The sequence below is a fragment of the Euphorbia lathyris genome, chromosome 4 (genome assembly GCF_963576675.1).
Source record: "Euphorbia lathyris chromosome 4, ddEupLath1.1, whole genome shotgun sequence".
Classification (NCBI taxonomy): Eukaryota; Viridiplantae; Streptophyta; class Magnoliopsida; order Malpighiales; family Euphorbiaceae; genus Euphorbia; species Euphorbia lathyris.
In genome coordinates, this window is record NC_088913.1 from 35,255,753 (window position 1) to 35,280,474 (window position 24,722).

At 35.5% G+C, this 24,722-nt stretch overlaps 2 protein-coding genes across 4 annotated transcripts; both read left to right on the forward strand.

Moving 5' to 3' along the window:
* Nucleotides 1-393: 393 nt before the first annotated feature.
* LOC136226350 (CLP protease regulatory subunit CLPX2, mitochondrial) lies at nt 394-9,050 on the forward strand. The gene is made up of 15 exons (XM_066014795.1): nt 394-1,111; nt 1,485-1,546; nt 1,876-1,976; nt 2,123-2,206; nt 2,856-2,902; nt 5,390-5,464; nt 5,558-5,635; nt 6,150-6,212; nt 6,898-6,968; nt 7,108-7,207; nt 7,364-7,468; nt 7,702-7,764; nt 7,886-8,008; nt 8,603-8,761; nt 8,848-9,050. Exons 1-15 carry the CDS (start codon nt 533-535, stop codon nt 8,929-8,931), a joined length of 1,794 nt encoding a protein of 597 aa, XP_065870867.1. The 5' UTR covers nt 394-532; the 3' UTR covers nt 8,932-9,050.
* Nucleotides 9,051-13,052: 4,002 nt separating this feature from the next.
* On the forward strand, nt 13,053-20,074 carry LOC136226372 (small ribosomal subunit protein bS18m). Of its 3 annotated transcripts, XM_066014825.1 has the most exons (7): nt 13,053-13,211; nt 13,827-13,934; nt 14,473-14,786; nt 18,204-18,299; nt 19,399-19,458; nt 19,558-19,791; nt 19,899-20,074. In XM_066014825.1, exons 2-6 carry the CDS (start codon nt 13,829-13,831, stop codon nt 19,765-19,767), a joined length of 786 nt encoding a protein of 261 aa, XP_065870897.1. In that variant the 5' UTR covers nt 13,053-13,211; nt 13,827-13,828; the 3' UTR covers nt 19,768-19,791; nt 19,899-20,074. The 3 variants fall into 3 exon arrangements, with proteins under 3 accessions (XP_065870897.1, XP_065870895.1, XP_065870896.1); XM_066014823.1 differs by having other exon boundaries at nt 19,558-20,074; XM_066014824.1 differs by having other exon boundaries at nt 13,123-13,275; nt 19,558-20,074.
* The last annotated feature ends 4,648 nt before the right edge of the window (nt 20,075-24,722 follow it).

The following is a 24,722-nucleotide window of genomic DNA, read 5'->3' on the forward strand; positions in this document are numbered from 1 at the left end:
AAGAATATAATATGATTAATTTAATTATGATGTTTAGCTTAAATTGTATATATTTTGTAAACGTTAAGTTTAAATTTATACTATTTTTTAAAAGTTAAGCCTATATTGGTGTTATTTTGTACGTGAGACCTAAATTGATGTTATATTGAAAATGTTAAACCTAAATTGATATTATGTTGTAAACGTTAAGTGTATATTAATACTATTTTAAACGTTAAATTTAAATTGGTACTTTCTCAAAAACCTTAAACCGCACCTTATTCTTTCTTCTAAGAGGAAATCATTAAATTAGTGCTCTCAGAACAAAAAAAAAAAAAAATCATTAAATTAGCATAGGCATCTTCAAATTATTTTCTCAAGCCCAAAGATGGAATAAAAATATTTGGGCCAGTTGTTGAGCCTCACACACACACACTTCATCTCCATTTTCAGTAACTAACTATAGTCCTCCGAAGCCACTTTCTGGCACTTCCTCGTCCAACATTTTTCAATTCCCGGCCACCACTCCGGCAATTACAAAGATAGCAAAATCATGCTTTCACTTCTCAAGCGCACAAAGCTCGCCGTCACTTCCGCTGCATTCAAACACTTAGCTACCAGAATTTGCAACCTCGCTTCCCCTAAATCTCCCATTTCCGTACACTCAAGAAGAACTGACGGTTTCAGGATAGGGTTTATCCGCCACGCAAGTAACAGGTGCACAACTGACTATGATCACATTAGGGCTACCGTCAATTGCCCTCGATGCTCCTCTGAAATGCCGGTACTCTTCTCCAATCGACCGCTTTCAATTACAGGTAGAGAAACTGGGATTTATCAAGCCGTCAATTTTTGTCCTGCTTGCAAAACAGCGTTCTATTTCAGGCCGTTTAAGTTGGAGCCGTTGCAGGGAGGTTTTGTCGAGCTTGGTTTAGTGAAGGGTTTGGACAGTGGTAGCAAGGATTATATTAGCTGTAAGGGTATGGAGACAGTTATCGAGAAAGATTGTGATAGAAGTGCAAATGCGGAAGATGTTTCTGATGATTCCAAGTTACAGAGAGAGTTGCCTACACCCAAGGAGATTTGCAGAGGGCTTGATGAATTCGTTATTGGGCAGGATAAAGCGAAAAAGGTACTGTATACTGTTTCAGTTCAGTATTTTCGTATTTGCTTCAGGATTGAGGAAAATTTAGCGGCACTATCCTTGGGAATAAAAGCAAAAAGTTTGTTTTTTATTATTCAATGTAAAATTATGTGTGGTGAATACTTTTGCTTTAGTAATGGCTATATTGTCTAAAAGGGGTGTGATGTATGGTTTTATGCAAATAATGTTTCGGTGTTAGGAGAGGGAGCACGGAGGATGGTTAATAAAGAAATCTTTATTTTAGTGTAACCATATTTTTCAAGAGGTTATAAGATGGAGTTTGATCTGATTTTTTTACTACAGTTATATTAGTACTTTCGTATTGTTGGGGTTTCTATTGACGCCTGTCTTAGTGTAACAGGTGCTTGCTGTGGCAGTTTACAACCACTACAAAAGGATATTTTATGCTTCCCAACAGAAGGAGTTAGTAATTCATAGTCTTTCTGTTTGATTATTTAGTCGGTTTATGGTCTTTAAAAATCGCTGTTGCTAATGCACCATCTTATGCTTTGCCAAAATCAGTCAAGCCTGATAATTAAGCTATACCATAAAATAATTTTATTGCTTTTACGAGTTACTACTGGGGCACTGATTTGGCTGAAAGTCTGCAAAAAAGCCCCAAATTTTGCTTGGCTAATCCTTAGTTCTGTTTGTTGCAGAAAGTGTTGTCAAGCAGTGGAACTTTTGAAATTAGATGTTTGTTTATTCAATTTTGCTTCATTCATATTAACTTTACTTCATCTAAATGGCAGGTCAGGAGTACAGTCGACTTTTACTGATATACAAAATGATGATAGTGAACTAGTTGAATTAGACAAGAGTAATGTATTATTGATGGGTCCTACTGGCTCGGGTATGTTGAATGTATTCTTCCTTGTATGATTTGGTTATTTGCGCTGCATTACGTTTGTCATGATATAAGCATATATATGAGATGCTGCTTCTGCTTGCAAGGGCTTCTGTCTGATTCATTTTGTTTGACCTTTATCATAAGGATAGGGAAGACGTTACTTGCAAAGACATTAGCTCGTATAGTGAATGTACCACTTGTCATTACTGATGCAACATCACTAACACAGGCAAGTTCATTTCTTAATACGTTTCTGCACATCAACGTTCTTCTTCACTATTCTCGATGCTGTTTGTTCATGTGCCTTTATTTAAAGATTAATGCTTGTTTGCTGGTTGTAGAAGACATTTTCCATAATTCACTTTGGCATCTAAAAATGACCCAGTTCATTTAACACTGTAGTTTCGGAGCTATATTGATTAGAAAACTAAAATGACGTAGTTTCTTTAAGTTTAGTGCCAGCTTCCATAAGCAATTCGTATGGATTGTTATGTTTGTGAAACTTCCGTTAATCACACTCAAATTGAAGGGATTCACTCCCTGTGTTTCATATTAAGAATTCAATTAGATTATCTTAATACAAGCCTCTGTTTGCATTGTGCAAGCTCAACTCATATTTGTCCTTGGTCATGCCCCAGCTAATGCTGCTGTTCTGAAAAATGCAGGAACTCTGATTGAACTTTGAGTTCGAGATTTTATTAATTGACTTTCTTTAAGAAATCATTCTTTAATCTTTTTATTATACTTTAGGATTTCTGATATCACCATTTTTACAATATGATTAATTTTAAAAGCTTTGTGATGTTCTCAAGAGCTTATTTTATTGTTTCTTTTTAGCTGAAGTTCACTGCTTATTCTCTCTCTCTCTCTCCCTCCAGGCAGGTTATGTTGGGGAAGACGTGGAATCAGTTCTGTACAAGCTATTAGCAGTATGGTTCTTTCTTTCCTTATATAAATTTCAGTTCTTTATATAAGTATGATCTTTGTTGTAGTAAGATATATCTGATGTTTAGAATTTGGTGACTTTGCGATAAATTTTGACATCCTGGTTTTGATTTTATTACCATTTACTTCCCCTATCCCTCAATATCAACAAGAGTATTGGGTGGGGAATGGGGTGGTAAATATGAATCCATTTATTGTTTACTTTTTGGCATGGAACTGATTGAACTAAAAGCTTAAGCTAATAGTTAAAGGCTCAATTCATATTAATATCTGACACACCCTGCACGCTAATGCCCACTGGGCTTGAAGCGTGCACAACATAGGAATCAAATCCTTGATCACTTGGTCAAAGAAGCTCTGATACCATGTCATGGAACCGATTGAACTAAAAGGTTAAGCTAATAGTTGAAGCCCCAATTCATATTAATATCTAGCAGTTTCCTTTTAGACCCCCCTCTAATATTTCATAATTCAAATTTCTCAAATGAATTGGTCAATAAACAACAACAAAGCCTTGGTTCTGAAATGATTCGGGGTCGGCTAACATGAACCATCATATAAAACCGTGAAATCAAGTCGTGTTGGCGACATAAATTCTCTCCCTCCACTCCCTCCTATCCACTACCATATTTTCCTCAATCCCCAATAAACTCATATCACTCTCGATCACCCTCTTTCAAGTTTGCTTAGGTCTTCCCCTATCCCTCACCATTACATCCCTTTGCCACTCTTCAATCCTCCTAACCGGCGCATCAAGCGCTCTTCGTCTTACATGGCCAAACCACCTTAGTCGGTTTTCCCTCATTTTATTCTCAATAGATGTAGCCCCTACTTTTGTTCTAATTATTTCATTACTCACCCAATCCTTTCTCGTATGACCACACATCCATCTCAACATACGCATCTGTTTCACTACCCAACACTCCGTACCATATAACAATACTGGGTCTAATTGCCGTGCGGTAGAATTTTCCCTTCAATCTATTTGGTATGCCGGGGTCACAAAGGAAACCCGTAGCACTCTTCCACTTCGTCCAACCAGATTTAATCCTATGCGCAACATCTCCATCTACTTCTCCATCCGTTTGGATAATAGACCCTAAATACCGGAAGCAATCCGAGGCCTGGACAACTCTCCCATGCCAAGACATTATAAAGATCTAGCATTGGGTCATGCCGTATAGGGAAGCATGTGTTATAGTTTGCTTCTGCTTAGTATTATATTATTGGTCTTTTTCTCTTTTACATATTAATTTTCTACCCCTTTTAAAGATGTAAGTTGATTTCAAATCCTTAACAATGTTACCATCCTATGCTGCATGGAAATGCCTGTTGAGTAGTGTTTCCACCTTTCGCAGCCATTTTGGAAATGGAAATGCCCGGAAATCAGTACGAATTGTTTCTGGGCACGTTTCTGTAAGTATGACAAATGGAAAACGTGTTTCTGAAACCGGAAGCGTTTCCGCTGGCAACCGAACACACTTCCATTCTAATTCTAATCGGATTCTAAGTAACTCAAGCTTCCTCTTTATTTCAATTTCTATCTATTCTTTATTCCTATTCTATTGTAATTGTGTATACCAATCTCAGAAATCGGAAACATTCCTTTCTGGTTTTCTTATCGAATCATATTTGCTTTATTCAATCTCATCTACTAGCTCCTCTAATCTCTGTTTTGTGTGGATTACTCTGTTTTGATCACCATCGGGCTAGGGCTGGCTGTGGAAAGCTTGAAAGAAATCTTTTTTCTGTTTAATTTCTCAATTCTCATCTAAGATGCAGTAACTGCATAGAATTGAGAATTCAAAGGTCAAGTTTCATCTGTTGGCTATGTTTCATTGTTTTATATTGGAATGGGTTGGTCTTTGCATGGATGGCATGTGGCATGTTTTTTTTATTACAAGTTTATCTAATTGTTACTAGCTAGGATATCTTCATTTTCTTTTTAACTTCCTAAGTGTTCCTTTTCTGCCATGGTATTCGTAAAACCTATCTTGCTTGTTAAATTACCATGATTTAATTATTTTGTATAATATAATATTTTTTTATCATTGATAAATACGCCCCCTATACTTTTAATATTTACACGTTTCCCCCATGTTTATGTTTCCTATGTTTATTAGAAATAACGTTTCCTGGTGTCCGTGCAACATAATTACCTTCTTTTTTTGTTTTGTTTTTTTTTTTGTTTTTTTAAAAGAAGGGATTTTTTTTTTATATTTGGATATACCATATCATCAAATACATCTCTTATCATTGATACTTTTCTTTTGTGGGCAATGATAGATATTACTCCCTTTTATTTGTTTCATCCATTGTTTGTTGCCTTGCTCTGTGTATGTTACTCTCATGTTTGGTAATGTACTGAAACTTAATTCTTTTCCACAGCTTTTTGCTACATCTTCATGCCTGTGTTATTGGTCATTCAGATGATAGTTTATTAATGTATATATTTCCCTCTTTTGCCTAAGGCATCCGAATTTAATGTTGAAGCAGCACAGCGAGGGATTGTCTACATCGATGAAGTCGATAAAATAACTAAAAAGGTCTTGTGATTTATTGCTGTGGATATGTTCATATAGTAGGATGAATGATTCGTTATAATTTCATTAACTACAATATATATATGTTCTTTGCAGGCTGAGACTTCCAACGTTGGCAGAGATGTATCAGGAGAGGGTGTTCAGCAGGCCTTACTAAAAATGCTGGAAGGAACTGTAAGTTCAGCAGTCACAATTTTCAGTTGACAATTCTATTTAAGTACATTTTTCATGACAGTTTTTTGGTGCAACTTTTAAAATTGTCTAACTTTTGTAGTGCATTAGCTCTATGGTTCCCTTCATCTGCATTTTTTACTCATTTCTTAGTGAATGAAGTAACTTTGGGGCAAATGTGTTTCTAGTGTTTTATGTCTTATTTATATGTCAATATATGAGTTCACTACCTTGTTGTGAAACTTCATTTCCATTTTTAGAGTTTGTATCATTTTCCTCTAATTTCTTCACTAGCTAACATTGTGTATGTGCCGTTGTTCTTGGCATTTTTTCTCATTGCTTCCACCATCTCAAACAAAAACTGTATGAGAATGGTGTTACGGTTAGCTATTTAATCATGTGTACACCCAATTATTGCCTAATGGTTTGGAGATATTGGATTTTGAAGCACAGAGTAGTACTTTCATAGTTTCAGGTGGTGATGTACTTGTACTTAATTGTATGTTTCCCATTCCAGGTAGTAAATGTTCCTGTTCCTGATAAAGGGCCTCGGAAGCATCCTCGTGGCGACATGATTCAGGTTTGGTGAACAAATTTCTCTGTGCACATGTCAAACAATAATTGAAGACACTTAAAGAGCCTTGTAATGAAATGCTCACTCCATTACATTCAATTACTTATCTTATTACATTACATGATTTGTTTCATTCCATTACATTATGGCATTACCAAATGAGCCCTAAAAGAGCAAGAGCAGAAATATATGTTTTTTTTCCTCTGGCTTGTCTGTTGTCCATTATTGTTCTTTAATTTTTATTCCATGGTCGCAATTGTGCTATACTTATCTGTTCATTATTGACAAATGTAGAGAGGTACAGGAAGTATGAATATTTTTTCTCTCAGAAACAGATATTTTAGGTTGTAAGAGTAATAAGAGAAAGCTGGAAATATTATGAAAACAATAGTAGCAAATTGCTGTGATATCTCTGACCTTTTTCTTTTTGTGTTGGTAGTTCTTTGTGCCCATGGAAGAAACTTAAAACTAGTATATTCTGAAATTTTCTTTACTTGAAATAATGTAAATCTGAACCTGCTCAACCTTTCTCCTTGCTAAAATTAATTAACAAGGTGAAATCAAACACACACACACACACACACACGTATATTAATAATTTTCTCAATTGTATTGCTGTTTTCAATATATTTATCTGATAGGTTTTTGGCTTATTTTTCTGTTATTGTAACTTTGATTTTGTTGATTGTAGATAGACACAAAAGACATCCTTTTCATTTGTGGTGGGGCATTTGTTGATTTAGAGAAAACTATTTCTGAAAGGTAACTACATCTGATAATAGTATATAGTCGTACAAATTGTTACGTTATTAATCTCACCTTCACCACATCAATGTTGTTGTGGTCAGCTATTATTTCTTGAATCTCTCTGTCTAAATGTGCAAGTTCTTTCTTTTCCTAGACGACAAGATTCATCTATTGGCTTTGGAGCTCCAGTTCGTGCAAATATGAGAACTGGTAGAATGACTGATGCTATTGTTACATCATCATTGTTGGAATCTGTGAGAACTAAACCCACTCTGCTTGGTTGAATTTCCTACTATGGTTTTTCTCAAGTTGATCTGCACTGGGTTATTCTAATTATTATATACGCTTCATAGGTGTTCTGTTCCTTTCCATTGTGTAGATGAACTCAAATTTTTTGAATGGAGTTGCAGGTAGAAAGTGGTGACCTAGTTGCATATGGTCTGATTCCTGAATTTGTTGGGCGGTTCCCTGTATTAGTGAGCTTGTCAGCCTTGAATGAGGATCAGCTGGTTCAGGTGTATCTTTTTGTCTGATGATGCCTTGTTAATTTTTTTTTCTTAAAATTGCATGCATAAACAAGCACTTAAGTTTTCCTTGAACTTTTTGGTTGCGTATTGGTTCATGTTACTATGGTACTATCACTTATTGAGCATGTTGCAGTCAGGAATCTGCAATATGAAGATAGAGTGGGTCTTTAATCAGTCAAAGGATATTTGCAAACTCTCATGCAAATTTTGTTGTGCCATAGGTCCTTATGAAGCCAAAGAATGCTCTGGGTAAACAGTATAAAAAGATGTTCAATATGAATCATGTAAGTAGTTCTTGCTAGGTTTACGTGGGATACCTCAGTGTTTTGCTCTTCAATCTGTCTATTAGCTTATGCTCATGTGCGAGACCATATGTGGTCGCTTGTCATCTCTGTAATACTTCAGGTCAAACTACACTTTACTGAGAATGCATTGAGATTGATTGCAAAGAAAGCAATGGCTAAGAACACTGGTGCCCGGGGATTGAGAGCCATGTTAGAAAACATTCTCACAGAAGCCATGTATGAGGTAATACAGTCAGTCATAAGGAATTTTGTCCGTTTAATCATATGAATGCAGTCATGCAACTGAAATTAACAGCTTTACTTTGGTCCAAGTGGAGAGTTGCATTTTTCTTTTTCTTTTCTTTTTTTCCAATGGTTAGATGGAGTTACTGGACCAGACAATCCTTCAACTAATTGTTTGTGATGTGTGTTGCACGGAAACTGACACGGAAATGGATACGAACAGTGGGAAATGTTCTTTCAAAAAAAATATAGCTAGGAAACGGTATTGGAAATGGAAAAGAAACGGACACGAAACGCTATTGAAGAAGAGTTTCGGTGCAACATAGTTTGTGACAATTGGCTCATATATATAGATATCTGTAGATGGTAGCATATATAATTTTGTAACTTTGTTGAGCTCACTTTTTCTAAAAGTTCGGTTTGAAGATACTCCAACGAAGGGAAAAAAGGTGATGCTTACAATATAAGGAGGCAGTAGGACAATTGTCCTCTGTTGATACATTTACCTTACCTGTCAATTAAAACACAGACTAGTATGCATGAGAGGTTCTGTATTTCTGTACTTTTAATTTGTTAGTTATTCTCTGGTGCACAGATTCCAGAGAACACGACAGGAGCTGACTGCATAAATGTGGTTTTGGTTGATGAAGAGGCTGTTGGGACAATGGATACACCAGGATGTGGAGCGAAAATTCTTCGTGGAGATGGTGCATTGGCGTTTAATTTTCAGGATTCAGAATTGAAAGAACTCATGGTATGCAGTAGTTATGTTCCCTCTTTCTGTTCATATTTATATTGAAAATAAAAGGACCTACTTTTCGGTCACCACCGGGATTGCAGGAGAAGAGTAAAGTTGCACAGGACGAGTATACTTTTGAGGGTGAAGCGGAAGCAGAGTTGCAGTCAAGAACCCTGAGTTTGTGAATGATATAAATACTAGTTTGGCTAGGTTGTGTTGTGTTTTGTTGTGTATATTCATCAAACTTTACATTACACTATCTTCATATTAATAAAATAAAATCAAGTTCTGAAAATCATCGGTCATATATCAAAAATATTTTTACATATATGGAAAAAATTTAAAAATCCGCATTAGATCAAAGGCACGTGTACACATGACTTTTTTTTTAAACTTTCTTTAAAAAAATTCATGTGTGCACATGTGTCTTTGATCTATTACTAATGACTGATATATAATTATAGTGTAATTATATCATAATTGTGTATAGTGTAATTATAGTGGGGATAAAATTGGCCCAACTTGTAAACATTACGAGATATATGATTATATCATTTATGACGTTAGGTGTAAAAATTTTCTTAGCTGGCAATTTTGATAATATTTTTTACCTTATCCTTGATAAAAAAAAAAAAAAAAGCGGAGAAATTTGAGAATCTATTGGAATGAAGGTTTATTGTGCTTATTGTGATTAAGTTGTTAATCAGTTGTTATAATATATGTTATAACTGCTAGAGGTGTTCGGTTACTCATTTTCTTCGTATTTTGCTTTTTCACTTTACAATGAAGAAATTTAAGTGTTTGGTTAGATATCACTTGTTTGCATTTCATTGCTTAAAAGCAGTTTTTTTTATAAAAGCAGAGAATCCATACTTTTTGGGAAAACAGTTTTTTTTTAACAGCAAATATCATTTAAACCAAACAGATCATTTGTTAACACTATTTGAGAAATTTGAGAATATGTTGAACTGAAGATTTATTGTGCTTATTGTGCATCTTTGTATAACTGATAATAACTTTTTTTTTTTTTTTGTCTAACAATCTGATATTTTAGATCAACAACTCAAATTCGAGCAGAGTATGTTCCTTTTGGGACACAAAGCTCTTCTACCAAGTAATTTTAATTCAGCTGTATTTTCATCTTCAAGATTCGAACTTTGATTAGATGGTTAAGCTGATCCGATATTTTAACCACCTCAAACCACGTGTTTGATGGTAATGATAATATCTTATTAAGTTGTCACTTGGATTTTTTTTCCATCAAAGACTCAAGTTTTTGGTTTGAGTCTTTGGTTTATTAACTAGAATTTTTATAATGGTTGAAACTCTGTATAATATCAAAGTGAAATATGTAAGAACTGATAATGAGTCTGAATTTTTGGATCATGAATCATTTGACTTTCATAATTTTGTATGCTCCATCAGAAAATTTATGTTTATACACCCCCAACAAAATGAGATTGTAGTTTCTAAAGGTCTACTTTTTCAATATGATTTATCAATATTGCATGCTACAACAAATTTGATAAATTGTTATCCAATTTATTGTATTTTTATAACGATCTATTTAATTAGAATTGATATCTGACTAAATGATATCACATGTGTGACGTCATCGTTATCCTCATTACGGCCCAAGTTCAAAGCGTGATAAAGGTCCAAACACGTCCAAGACGGCCCCAGCCTCACTTCAACAGATCTGAAATGTTTTATCTATTTTCAAACATTATCTCGTGTTTCAAAGTGGAACAAATAGATACTTTAAACTTACAACCATTAGCGAAAAGATGCAAAATCACTTAATACCATTAAAAAACAAAGGTACTTTTTTTTTTATGTATTCCATCCTCTCTTATTTTACTTTCTCTTTATCACTGTCAGCATCTATTATTTTATAATAATATTTTTTGACGAAATGCATTAGTTTGCAAATTGTATAAGTCATAAACATGTGTTTGCAAGTTTCAAAACCATGAAATTATGTGTATAAAAAGATCAAGTCACAAGATTATTTTGTACTTTACCTTAACAATAATATAGTTATTAACTATTTCGTTCTTTAAAAAGTGTTCAAAGATTTGATATTTATTTGATTCTTCTTGATCCAATAAAAAAATTATTTAAGATTTATTTTTATTAATTTAAATTTGTCAAACTAACTATATATGAAAGCTCATCATGAGGGTTCTAACCTATTGGAACCGCCCTTAATTACACGGCAGGATGTATGAAGAACTCTAGGGAAAGAAAGAAATGGGAGGTATAAAGAACTCCTTCCAGAAAAAAGAAAAAAGGAAGTAAATATAGATTCGTTTTGGCTGAACAATTTCCTAATAAACTTAACAAAATGAAACAACTAAAACAACGTAAACTTATTTTTGCTTAAGTGAAATAATCTGACATTCTTGTGTCTATGCCAAGTTAGCTACACTCATCCTCTTCACACAACAACTTCTTATACAATAGTTTCGGCTATATTTTTTTTTGCTACAAGTGTTCCAAAAGTTTTCAGTAGCAACATCATTTTTAATCACTCTTCATTTTCGTTTCGGCATGCACAAAAGCGAAGAAAGAAGAAGGGAGATCAAGAGGCAATGCAAAAGGATAGGATGGAAAATGTTTTAGGTCCCATAGGGGGAAGTGCTCCTAATGACAGTTAAAAAGTTAAAAAGGAAAAGCGTTGATTAACCACCTAAAAATAGTATGGAGACACTTTTGATGATTAGAGGATAATTGCGGATTAGTTGATTTTGGCTCTATATTTTAAGATAAATGGACTTTACGCCTATTATTAAACTAATTGATATTCCCACATATTTGAGTGGCTATATAATTTAACTAATGGAAGGGATAATCAAATAAAATAAAGTTTATCAAATGTGTCTCACAATGATGATGTGTCATTGATGGATGTCCGGATCAATGAGAGTCATCAGATTGAATTAAACATGAATATCTGTCCTCCTCAAATAGGTGGACCAAAGAAGACATCTAAATTCGGTTCATATTAAAACCCGCCAATCTCGTTGAGGATTAAAGAATTCTGAATCAAGTATGATGTGAACTACCTAATGCATCCATAATCTACCTGTATTTCGAGAAAATAAGGAAGAAGATTGAACTGACGAATTTACTCACTCTCGAGCATCCTATACATAACACTCTCTCCATTCCATAAGTCATTCTAAGATATTTTACACAAATTAAGAAAGTCAGCTAATATAAACTCCAATTAATGAATTTATTTTGGTTAACTAAAAAAATTGTTTCTTATTTAATGGTTAGATAATAAGCCTTGAAATGTTCACAAATACATCGACGAAGAGAAAACTTTAATGTCTAAATTCTTGAAAAACTAAAACGACTTATATTTAGGAAAAAACCCAACTTATTTATAAAATGGAATGGAAAAATACATACACTATAATCAAAATATATACACATCTATTGTTGTTAATCCTAATTACTTGATACTCTGTCTAAACATTGGAATGTGGTCGCTGATCAACGGTTTCACACTGATTTTTATTTCAGGAATCAGGAAAATCCGTTCGGATAACAAAGTTTTTAGCTTACAAATTCTCTCATCCATAATGCATTGAAGGTGCCCCAAGCTCAAGTTATCTATTTGTTTTGTTTCGATCCTCGAAAGATGAGACTGTTTGAAAATGAATGAAACAATATTTTTTTTATTGTTAAAAGTTTAGGTAAGGTAGGTCTACCCACTTCCAAGGTCAGTCAAACCACAGATCTCGTTGAGGGTTTACAGTGGAATTTACAGATCACCTATCAATGAGGGTTAAAATGAAACAATATTTTTTTAATTAATTTGAAACTCACCGAAAGAACAAATAATTTATCAATTTGGGACCCATGTAATATTTACTTTCAGGCTTAAATAGTTAAATAAATAAATAAATAAAAGACTTCTAAATGTTGATCGTATTTGGGTTTATTAAGGGGCGGAGATAGAAAGAGGTCCGGACCCTTCCGATCGTCGGTACCATCATAGTTATGAATAGTTTCGGTCATTCTATTTTCATACAATTTAAGGTTGTAGTGGTTCTGATTCCTCTATTTTTAAGAAATTTAGATCAGGTGCTATATTAGCACCCTAAAATTGGTGCATGTTCTTTTCTAAATCTAAAATTTCGATTTTTTTTTTCATTTAGGCCATTTCTAAGTCCAAATTTCTATTTTTTTTCCTGTTAGATCCTAACTAAATCTAAATTTCTAATTTTTTTTTTTTTTTTTGCTTATTAAACGCTCTGAATCCGATTTTTTTTTTATTAGACACCGATTTAACAATTGTGTATTCGCCAATTGATTCCCAAATTACTAATCCTCGCGTTTGATTAGGGTTTTGAGCAATAGCGCTAAAACCCACCAAAGTCTAATCTTTCATTTTCTCTGCCTATCTGAACGTGTGAGTTAAGATCTCACATTCCCGGCACTGCTCTTTCAGGTCGTTTTATCTTTCCCTCTCTCCAATTCTAACACAAATCCTAACTCTGCTTCCTTATTTACAGGTCATCCTTTTTTTTTTGGTTCATCTCTAAGATTTCACATCATCTATTCTGTATGGGGAATAATTTCATTTCATCGATCTTTGTTAGATGGATTTTTTTTTTAAAAAATCAGTAGAATGTTCTGGCTTTGGTGATTTATTTATTGTTTGGTTGGTTGTTTTCTCTCTCTCTCATTTTGGAGTTTGCATTAGCTATAGACATGAATCTGGATGAATGATGAATGACCTAGCACGAACAGTGGTGGGTGATTTAATGCAGTCAATTATTATTTCACAATCAAAAGCTAATAAAAAAATAAGGAAACATACACATCTACCTGTAGTTTACTGATTCTTGTATTTACTGAGCTCTCATCATCTATTGGTGTTTTTAGGTGTTGGAAATTTCAGAAATTCATCTTCTTTGGTTTTCTCTTCTACTATGGCACCCAATTTTAATTGCTTCCTCTAAAGCTAATTGTTTTAGTTGGACCTCAATCAAATTGAGTCTTTATTCTCGTTATTGTGTATCTGTACTGTGATTGAACTTTAAAATTTGTGATTGTTCTGAAGCAATGAGAGGACTGGGCGGCGTTGGTTTTCGTTCCATCAGCAGTGGTTTGTTCGGTCGATGTCACACTCCCTATTTAGTGAAACCTCTTTCTACAGCTGCTCCTTCAGGTTCACTTACCTCTCTATTGGTCTATCTTCATTCTTGCTATTTTATGATCTAGTTGTGAGTCATAGAACCGATTCAATTGTAAATAAAAATTCTTGCTTAATTGTGGAAGTGGAATTGATTCTAAGAGAATTGATGCCCAGTTCTTTTTGTTTAGTTGTAAATGAAGGAATCGAATTCTAAAGAATGTGTATGATACTGATTTTGAATGTTAGCTAGGACGGTTTAGGTTGAATTTCGTTTGTAGTCTGTAAAGAATGAATTGAGCAGACATTTTTGTCTTCCAAATATTCAAATTATTTGATTTACATAACAGGGATTTCAATTCAATAATACGACTCGAATTCCAAATGAGTAGATAGAAACTACAAATATAAGTTCCGATCATGTGCTTAAAATAAACATATGTACTACTTGTTTCTGCTCCAAATTCGATAGCTTTTCTTTGTGGAAGTTCCTTACCACACTGCTGCATTTGTTTTCAGATTTCTGTTTGCATTTGAGGTTGTAATATGGTAGAACTATCTTTCAACTTTATAGGTTACGGGATTGATAACTCCGTTGAGTCTAATGATGAATCTGAGCAACGAATGTTTGATCCTGCTTCCAATGGCTCCTTTTTCGAAAAGCTCGATAAACTTAAAAAAACACCTGTTTCCGGACCAAATGAAGGATATAGTTCCCGCATTATGGAGGGCCTGGATGAGAGTTTTAACACATTATCAGATGGAGTTGATGGAAAGTTAAAGGAAGAAGCTGCATATTTTGAGTACGATTCTGATGAAGTAGATGAGCCAAACTATGCTTATAGACCAGATATGACATTTCGGCCGGGACAAACTTACGAGCTTAAGGTATGTAATTAGTAATAATATCTTCCCTACTTGGAGGAATGTAATTTACTTTTCTAGTCCCAGTAGTATCCGAAGGAACTATTTTATATGGATGCACCATATGCAGAAATTAATTTATTACTTCAGATTTAATCTAGAAACAGTTGAAGAGTCCTAACTTTTGTTGCATTTTCTTGAGCTCGTCAGATGGTGGAAGTATGGAATAATAATTTGAAAGCTGTAGGATATACGATCTGGTGATGTTTTTGGAATGTGACAATCTATTAATCATGTGTCTAACCACTATGCATTTAGCTTTTTACTATCTACAAATTTCATTTAGCATGCCACCGGGTAAGGACACATCTTGGTGGACAGAAGAAGTACGACAAGCAGTAAAGAGTAAGCGAGAATCCTATAAAATATTAGGGAAGTGTAGGGGTGATGAGAACTACGAAAAGTACAAAGAGGCTAAAAGGGAAGTAAAGAAGTCATACGAGATGCTAGAGCAAAGGTGAATCGGGATCTGTATACAAGATTGGATACGAAGGAAGGGGAAAGAGACATATATAGAATTGCTCGGATGAGAGATAGGAAGACCCGAGATCTCGAAAAAGTTAAATGTGTGAAGGATGTGGACCAAAAAAGTCCTAGTTGGAGATAAGGATATCAAAGAACGATGGAGGTCCTATTTTGATAACTTATTTAATGGAGATCGCGGACAAGATGTGGGAGATATAAGTATCCCTCACGATATGGTGAATCGTGAATGCATACGGAGAATTCAAAAGGGTGAAGTCAAAATGGCATTAAATAAGATGAGATTGAAGAAAACAGTAGGACCTGATGGCATCCCTATTGAGATTTGGAGATGTTTGGGAGAGAGAGGAATTGAATGGTTGACGACGTTCTTCAATAAAATTTGGAGAAACAATAAGATGCCATCAGAATGGAGGAAAAGTATCATAATCCCTTTGTATAAGAACAAAGGCGATGTCGAGGATTGTGCCAACTATCGAGGAATCAAATTAATGAGTCACACTATGAAACTTTGGGAGCGAGTGATCGGACAAAGGCTAAGGAGGACGGTGAAGATCTCGGAAAACCAGTTTGGCTTTATGCCGGAAAAATCAACTATGGAAGCCATCCATCTAATGAGACAATTAATGGAGCACTATCGAAATAAGAAAAAAAACTTGCATATAGTTTTCATTGACTTGGAGAAGGCATATGATCAGGTACCAAGGGAAGTACTTTGGTGGGCCTTAATAAGGAAAGACATTTCGCGGAAATATATTGACATCATAAAGGACATGTATGAGGGAGGATGCACGAGTGTACGTACCAGTGTTGGGAAGACTGAAGAGTTCCCTATTACGATTGGAGTACATTAAGGTTCTGCACTAAGCCCATTTCTTTTTGCCGTTGTTATGGATGAACTAATGAGTTCACTTCAAGATGGTATACCATGGTGCATGTTGTTTGTAGATGATATTGTGTTGGTTGATGAGACGAAAGAAGGCGTGGAGAGGAAGTTGGAACTATGGAGACAAACTTTAGAATCTAGAGGCTTTAAGTTGAGCCGAAGTAAGACGGAATATTTGGAGTTTAAGTTTAGCGGCGATAGGAGTAAGGAGGCAGAGACAATCACTCTAGATAGGAGAGTTGTTCAGGCATCAGATTGCTTTCGGTATTTAGGATCTATTATCCAAACGGATGGAGAAGTAGATGGAGATGTTGCTCATAGGATTAAATCTAGGTGGGCGAAGTGGAAGAGTGCTACGGGTTTCCTTTGTGACCCCGGCATGCCTAATAGATTGAAGGGAAAATTCTACCGCGCGACAATCAGACCAGCATTGTTATATGGTACGAAGTGTTCGGCAGTGAAACACTGTCACATTCATAAGATGTCGGTGGCGGAGATACGTATGTTGAGATGGATGTGTGGTCATACGAGAAAGGATCGGGTGAGTAATGGAATTATTAGGACAAAAGTAGGGGTTACATCTATTGAGAATAAAATGAGGGAAAACTGATTAAGGTGGTTTGGCCATGTAAGACGAAGAGCGCTTGATGCGCCGGTTAGGAGGACTGAAGAGTGGCAAAGGGATGTAGTAGTGAAGGGTAGGGGAAGACCTAAGCAAACTTGGAGGAGGGTAATCGAGAGTGATATGAGTTTATTGGGGATTGAGGAAAATATGGTAGTGGATAGGACAGAGTGGAGGGAGAGAATTTGTGTCGCTGACACGACCTGATTTCACGGTTTTATATGATGGTTCATGTTAGCCGACCCCGAATCATTTCGGGACTAAGGCTTTGTTGTTGTTGTTGTAATGGGGAGTGGAGATCTATTGAGATATTGATTGCTTCTTCTCATTGTACAATATAACTTGCAAAGAAAAATGAAATTCATCCATATATGATGTTATAAAAATGAACAATTGCTTAATCCACTTAAATTGTGGAAATGTCCAAAAGTATTGAAGTTTGCAACATGTATACTTTTTTACTTTATTATTATCATAGTTGTTAAAGGCGTGAGCAAGGTCAAGGTCTTGAGCCTTGAACCTTGAAAGTGAGGCGCTGTACAAAAGGCTCTTGCCTTGTGCGCCTCGCTCGCGCTTTGGAGCCTGGTGCACCTGGAAGTTTCTACTTAGGGTTTTTTTTTACAGTTTTTTTTTTTGTTCAGTTGTACAGTTTGCTTGATTAATCTCAACCACTAATCTAACTTAAATAAGATTAATCTTAACCTTTAATGGCAAGAGGGCGAGCCTTGGCGCAACGGTAAACGTTGTTGTCGTGTGACCAAGAGGTCACGGGTTCGAGTCTTAGGAGCGGCCTCTTGCCATATAAATTGGCAGGGGAAGGCTTGCCCCCAGTACACCCTTGTGGTGGGACCCCTCCCCGGACCCTCGCTCAGCGGGGACGCGTAGTGCGACCGGGCCGCCCTTAACCTTTAATTTAAATAAGAATATCAAGAGTCGCAGTCATAATTAAATATATAAAAAATAGAGAAAGATTAGGAGAAGAAGTCACGTGCAGAAAGAAGTCTACTCCATTCCAGGCAAAAACAAATTTCGACAGACAGTGAAGAAGAAAGAAGTGCGAGAGCTAAGCCATCTATGCCACTTATGAAGTATGAACTTAATTTAGTGTTTTTGACATTTATGATTTAGTATTATGTTTTTATGTAGTTTAGTTTTGTTTGTGTGGTCATAAGTGTGTTTTTTTGGGTTATGCTTAACTAGTAAAAGAGTATATATTTTTATTTTATTTTATGCGCCTTGAGCCTAGGGTCCAGGACCCCTTAGCGCTTTAGTGTGCCTTTAACAACTATGGTTATTATAGGGTTTTATTGTTGTGTGTGTGCGCGCTCTTGTCTTTTATATGCCATCTTGTGCTCTTTCGCTGACTCAGCTAATTCTCGGCTTTATGCAGGATCTTGATCTAACGAAGCCAGGAGTTCGTAAACCCTTGAAAAGAGATGAATTTGAAGTAACAACAGAGGAAGTTCTCGCAAAGGCTGATTTCAGGGTGAGTTTAGCCTGAAATCTGTTTCTTCCACTCTTTTGAATGAGTATTAAATGATGCAATATACAAGTTGGTATAAGCAATGGAATTCCATAGTGCCTGGCTGGCACTACAAGTATGTTCTGATTTGCACGTTTCACGAGTTAAGAATCTATATATGCTGTTGCCAATGAGTTCACGGGTAAATTTATGGGACACTCGATGTCTTTCCTTGGATATATGACTATACAAGGATGATGCAAATATATAATACTTATCTTTTCCACAGTTCAATGATATTCAGGTACTGGTTTTCTAGTATTTCAATATTTGAAACACTGAATTATTGGAATCCTGCCTAAGATGTTACGCATTCTTATAAGGGATAAGGTTCAAATTTACCCCTAACGTTTTTGGGAAGTGCGAATATACCCCTAATGTAAGAAATGATAAAATTTTGCCCTCAACGTTTCCAATGTGGAGCAATTTTGGGCCCATGCAGTGGCAGAGTTAGCCTTTGACTGCTTAGAGTGCAAAAAATAAACCCCGTCCATATGGGCTCGATTTTAAAAAAAAAAGTTGCCCCTACCCAGGCCAAAACTTGTTTTGGCCTGGGCTAGGTAAAAAACAAGGTGCACAGCTCTTCATCTACTTAGACTGCAATTAACAACCCTCACAAGAAGATGGAGGGGTGGGCAGGGGCTATCTTCAACGGCCGGGGTGCGCTGGCAACTCATACCCCGCTCGACCTTGTGTCTTTGGATCAGATAAGAGTCTAATTTATATTTTCTGTTACATGGATTTGAAATTGCCCTATGTACTGTTATTTGGGCCCAAAATTGTTCCATGGTGGAAACATCGAGGGTAAAATTTTACAATTTCTTATTTTAGGGTATTTATCAGCACTTCTCCAAAAACTTTAGGGGTAAATTTGGACCTTATCCCTTAAGAAGAACATCAACAACTTTCTGACAATTGTCAGTTTTGGTGCATGTTGTGTTTCCTATTTTGTTTCCCATCCTTTTTCATGAGTAATTGCAATTGCATGAAACATCAATTTAAGTTCTAGGTATCTCTAAGTTTAGATGCATATTTAAGTTACAAGGTAAATGTTTTTGTGCAGAATGTTAGGTTTCTTGCGAATTTCATAACAGAGGCTGGAATTCTTATCAAGAGGACAAAGGTAATGTGGATTCTGTCACGCTTACATTTAGAGGTCTTCGTTTTCTTGTCAAAGATAAACTATGTCAATCTCTAGTAATTGTTGTTGTTGGCTGTGTAGACTGGCATAAGTGCCAAGGCACAAAGGAAGGTTGCGAGAGAGATTAAAACTGCTCGAGCTTTCGGGCTGATGCCTTTCACAACGATGGGAACGAAACCATTTATTTGCGGTAGAACAATGGAGAATCTTGATAAAGATTTCCAATACCAGAGTTTTGATGGTAACATTTTGGATGAAGCAGATGATGAGAAAGACCCTTTGGTATCTTAGGAAAGCTTGTGCTACATTGTGGAAGTAAGCTTAATGCTACCGATATCTCTTTCCCTTTTACTTTATACCAGTCTTTCGTTTTGGCTGTGCGCTTTTTCGGTAAATATGAGGAACTTCTGAAACGAATGCAGTGTCCAAGCAAGATTGAGTATCATGAAGAATCAGCAGAAACGTTTTACAGGTGCTTGTATTCTTTGTAGAATTTAATCCTGAAATTGTTTTTCCATAATAATTTTAGATACCTTTTAGCTTTAGCTGTTTGGACCCAACTTTGTATTCTATAAAGAGGAAAACTTTCACCCCTTCATGTACTCGTGCTAATACTTTACTGTTTTTTTTTTTTTGCTAATTGATTTATTAGTCCGTTTCTTAGAAATCTCTGTGCAACTGTTTAGCTGCAAAATTGTCACTAAGGATGGTGTACATTTATTCAGAAAAAAACGTATTGAGATTTTCAGCAATTCTTTGCAACTTTTGAGCTATATGGGAACGAATTGATGCGGACAAAGTTTTCCAAGTTGTGATGGTTTATGAATTAAGAATTATTAAGGTCATACAATTTTGGGGTAAGCTGTAAAAATACTTGTAACTTTTACACTTAGGAGTAAGTAATTTGACTCTTAACTTCTAAAATAGTATAATTTTACTCTTAATGTTGGTAGCTACGATAAATTTTACTTCTAATGATGACAATTTGGATCAATTTAAGAATAATTCATTAAATTGTTTTCTCGGTCATGAATTTTGTTAAACGTGAAAAGATTTAATTTTTTTAAAATAATATTGTATTTTGTACGAGTTTGATAAAAAAAATTCAAATATTTCATTGAATTTAAAAATATTAATCTTTAATTCTATAATTAAATTATAAAAAATATGAAATATTTATTTAGAATTAACTGATGTGTAATTGGTGCAGAATAAGAAATAAAATATATTTTGTATAAATAATGTTGAAATTGATCTAATCTGTCAACGTTATGGGTAAGATTTTTCTTGGCTGTCAATATCAAAGGTTTTTTTTTTTTTTTTTTTTTGATAGTATCAATATCAAGGGTTAAATTGTACTATTTTAGATATTAAGGGTAAATTTGCTCATGCCTATAAACGTTAGGGGTATTTTTGCTTATTATCTCTATAATTTTTATCTTTATGTTCTTATTTAGTTTATCATTTTATGCCGGAAATGCGAGGCCTCTTCTATGGTAAATTAATTTTAGGGTTAAGATGCAAAAATACCCCTAACGTTTTGGGTCAAGAGTAATTTTCCTCTAACGTCTAAAATAGTGCAATTTTACCCCTAACGTTGGTAGGCAAGAATAATTTTATCCCTAACGTTGATAATTTGGATCAATTTCAAAAACTATTATAAAACACAAATATTTTGTTCCTTATTTTACACTAATTACATACAGTAAAACCTCTATATAGGAATACACTTGGGACCGGACTATTTGTATAACAATTGGGAGGTTATTCCTATATAGAGGTTGGTATAACAAAGACTCTCAGCACTTAGGACCAAACTTTTGTATAACAATTGGGAGGTTATTCTAATATAGAGTATTCCTATATAGAGGTTCTACTGTATCAGTTAGTTCTAAAAAAAAAATTCATGTTTTTTATAATTTAATAATAGAGTTTGAGATTAATATTTATAAATTCAGTGAATATTTTGATTTTTTTGTCCAATTCGTACAAAAGATAGTATATATTTTTTCACATCTCTAACATATGTTTGTTATTTGTTACTGATAAAATGACGCACGTGTGAAGTGCAGATAACAAGATTCATAATCGAGAAAACAGTTTTATGAATTATTTCTCAAATTGACCTAATTTATCAACGTTAGAGGTAAAAATGCTTTTGGCTTTCAACGTTTGAGATAAAATTGCACTATTTTAAACGTTAGGGGGTAAAATTGCTTATGACAAAAAAACGTTAGGGGTATTTTTACATCTGAACCCTCAATTTTATAGTTTCTAAATAGGGGTTTATATGGTTGGGCTCAGTAAAATAACCGATAACTGATGACCGAATCGATAATTGAATCAGAATCCTAGGTTGGTTTGGTTATTTTACCCTTTGGTTTGGCTCGGTTTTCAAGGTAGTTCGGTTAGGTTTTCATAATGTCTTAGTTTGATAATCAGTTATTATTAGTTTGGTTATTTTGTAAAAATTATTGGTTTAACTGAAACCAAACCGAAGTTTAAATATAAATAAAAATAATTATTAATTTTGTTTTTATTTTGAGTAAACTTAAAATAAATAAAGCTCATATACTTGTAACCTATTGCATGTTAATTTTAAGTCCTTTCACTATTTTTATTTGTAGGAAAATAAACTCTATAGGAAACATTTTTATCTTGAGAAGAAATATAATATTTTGTTTTATAAATAGATATATTTGTTGGTACATATAAAGTTTTGTAATTTAGACATTTAAATCCTAAATTTATATATTTCTCGATTGATAATCGAAACGAAACGAATCTGATGCGGGGCATCTCTCTCTAGGATAGGTCCGGACGAGGAAAGTTGGAGGAAGACCCAAGCACGAGCAACAAGCGAGTAAGGAGGCCAAAACTGTGCCACACAACACACCAGCAGATCAGACACGCTCCGCGTGGACAAAAGTACGCTCTGCGTGAAGGAAGGTGACCCGGAGGAGAGTTCATCAGCCAATCCACGCCCCGCGTAGATCTGGGTACATCCCGCGTAAAATGGCTACTGATCCAGAGAAGGGCTCATCAGCCAATCCACGCCCCGCGTAGATCTGGGCACGTCCCGCGTAAAATGGCTGCTGATCCAGAGAATGGCTCATCAGCCAATCCACGTCCCGCGTAGATTTGGGCACGTCCCGCGTACTTTCACTTTTCAAGAACTTGTTCCTTACTCCAGCTCCTCCTTATTTACAATCCTGCTACTCTTTATTCACACTTTTGCCACTTCCTAATTACAACTCTACCATCCTATATTTACACACATGCCACCCCTTATTATTTAACCCAATTTACCCCTATATTATTATTTTGATTAGCTATGCTCTTTACCCTTTTATGTAATTTAGCATTTAGGTTTTAGATGATATAAATTCATCTCTTTCATTGTAATTGCTCAACTTTTTTATCAATACAATTAAATCTTCTCTTTGAAGCTTGTTAAGGTTTTATCCTTCAATCAGTTGGTATCAGAGCCGATCGTTTTCCTTGAACGGAGACTTCTTTCGACAATGATTCAACCGAGTTATTCACAAGCCTTAAAGGAATGTCTTGAAGCCGAGACACGGGAGATGGAGCTCCAATATGCCGAAATGTTGATAAAGACAAGAGAGAACTTGGAGCAAGAAGAAATGGAAAGGCTCCAAAGAAGAACCCGAAATAGCCGGAGATGACAACATCGAGCCCAACGAAAAAGAGATGGAGAAACCACCATTTCACCTCCTAAAGATTCATCCCAAATCTGTCCCATATTACACAAAGAGGAGGTAAATCCAAAGCTTTCAATTCTTGATGTGGAAGTTGTGGGTATGCCTATTATTAGTGATGATTTGGTTGTTTGTGATGTTGAAGTAGATTTAAGTTCTCATTGTGGATTTATTGTTAATGAAATTGTTGATGAGAATTTAAATGCATATGTGAATGAGGAGGAGTGGGGATTGAGAGGTGGAAATTTTGAAGAAACCCATGTTGAGAAGGGTACTCCCCAAGTGTTTGATGAAATGTCCCTTAGGCATAGCCACATATGTATGCTTAAGGACATTAAGGATATTTGTCCTCAAGAGGGGGAGAAGGAGTTTGGGTTTATTAATCTCTTTAAGGAGAAAGATGAAATTAGTTTATGTGTGGAGATTGATGGCTATGGTGATGGGAGAGATATTGGTGGTTCCACCATATTGGGTTGTAGCATGTCTTTTGAGTCGGGCGACTTGGCACGTGAATTAGTCGGTTCGAATTATGAAGAGAAGTGTGAGGAAACGAGAGGTCGTGGGAAAAGACGGATCGTGGATGAAGAGGGAAATGAATTTGAGCATAATCATGAAGAAGAGGAGTTAGTAGAGGAGATTGATGAAGAGGAGAACCAATCCGAGAATGAGCTAGTAAGACATGAGGAGTGTGATTATTATGAAGGCGAATTCGAGGATGAGGTTAAAGAGAGAGAGAGCACGCTTCCGAATATGAAATCTGTGAGGATGGTGAACTTTGTCATAGTGCATATGAGTTTGATTATGATGAAGATGGTAGAGTTTACCATGAGGAGGATGAACGTCAAAGAGTTGAGTGGAACCAATATGGGGCCGCTCATGAGGAAGACGAAGATGGGGTCTACTATGATGAGAATGGGCGTCGGCGTGTTGAGTGGGATCGACACGGGGCTCCTTATGAAGATAATGAAAGTAGATTCTATTATGATGACGAGTTGGAGGATGTTGAACGGAACTACCATGAAGATATCCATGAGCATGATGGAGGTAGGTTCCATCATGATGATGAGTTGGGAAATGTAGAGTGGAACTGAAATGAAGAAGCCTATGATGATGAAGAAAATCAGTTCCAAGATGAGGATGAGTCGGGAAGTGTTGAGTATGAAGACACCTATGAAGTTGATGATGATGGCAATGAGCACAATGTGTATTTGGTGACTAGGGTGCCAATGCCTAGTGAAGAGGAGCCTAGTTAACGTCATCGATTATTTAGAAATCGATGCTTAGTTCTTGGGAAGAAGTGTGAGATGGTGATCGACGGAGGAAGCCAAGTGAATATCATTAGTCGGTCCGCTATGAGCAAGTTTGGGTTGGTTCCCGAGCCACATCCTAGACCTTACCGCCTTGGTGGGTCAACGAGGTGGAGAAGCTTCAAGTTACTCATTGGTGTAAAGTTCCTTTCACTATTGGAGCTTATGGGGATGAAGCTATGTGTGATGTTGTGGAGATGGGTGCTTGTGATGTGCTACT

Coding starts and splice junctions, on each gene's coding strand:
- LOC136226372 (XM_066014823.1), top strand. CDS start 13,829: ATGAGAGGACTGGGCGGCGTTGGTTTTCGTTCCATCAGCAGTGGTTTG. Junction 18,300..19,398: donor TCGCAAAGGCTGATTTCAGG/GTGAGTTTAGCC, acceptor GTTTTTGTGCAG/AATGTTAGGTTTCTTGCGAA. Junction 19,459..19,557: donor TTCTTATCAAGAGGACAAAG/GTAATGTGGATT, acceptor TTGGCTGTGTAG/ACTGGCATAAGTGCCAAGGC.
- LOC136226350 (XM_066014795.1), top strand. CDS start 533: ATGCTTTCACTTCTCAAGCGCACAAAGCTCGCCGTCACTTCCGCTGCA. Junction 1,977..2,122: donor GATGGGTCCTACTGGCTCGG/GTATGTTGAATG, acceptor TCATAAGGATAG/GGAAGACGTTACTTGCAAAG. Junction 7,208..7,363: donor CATCATCATTGTTGGAATCT/GTGAGAACTAAA, acceptor ATGGAGTTGCAG/GTAGAAAGTGGTGACCTAGT.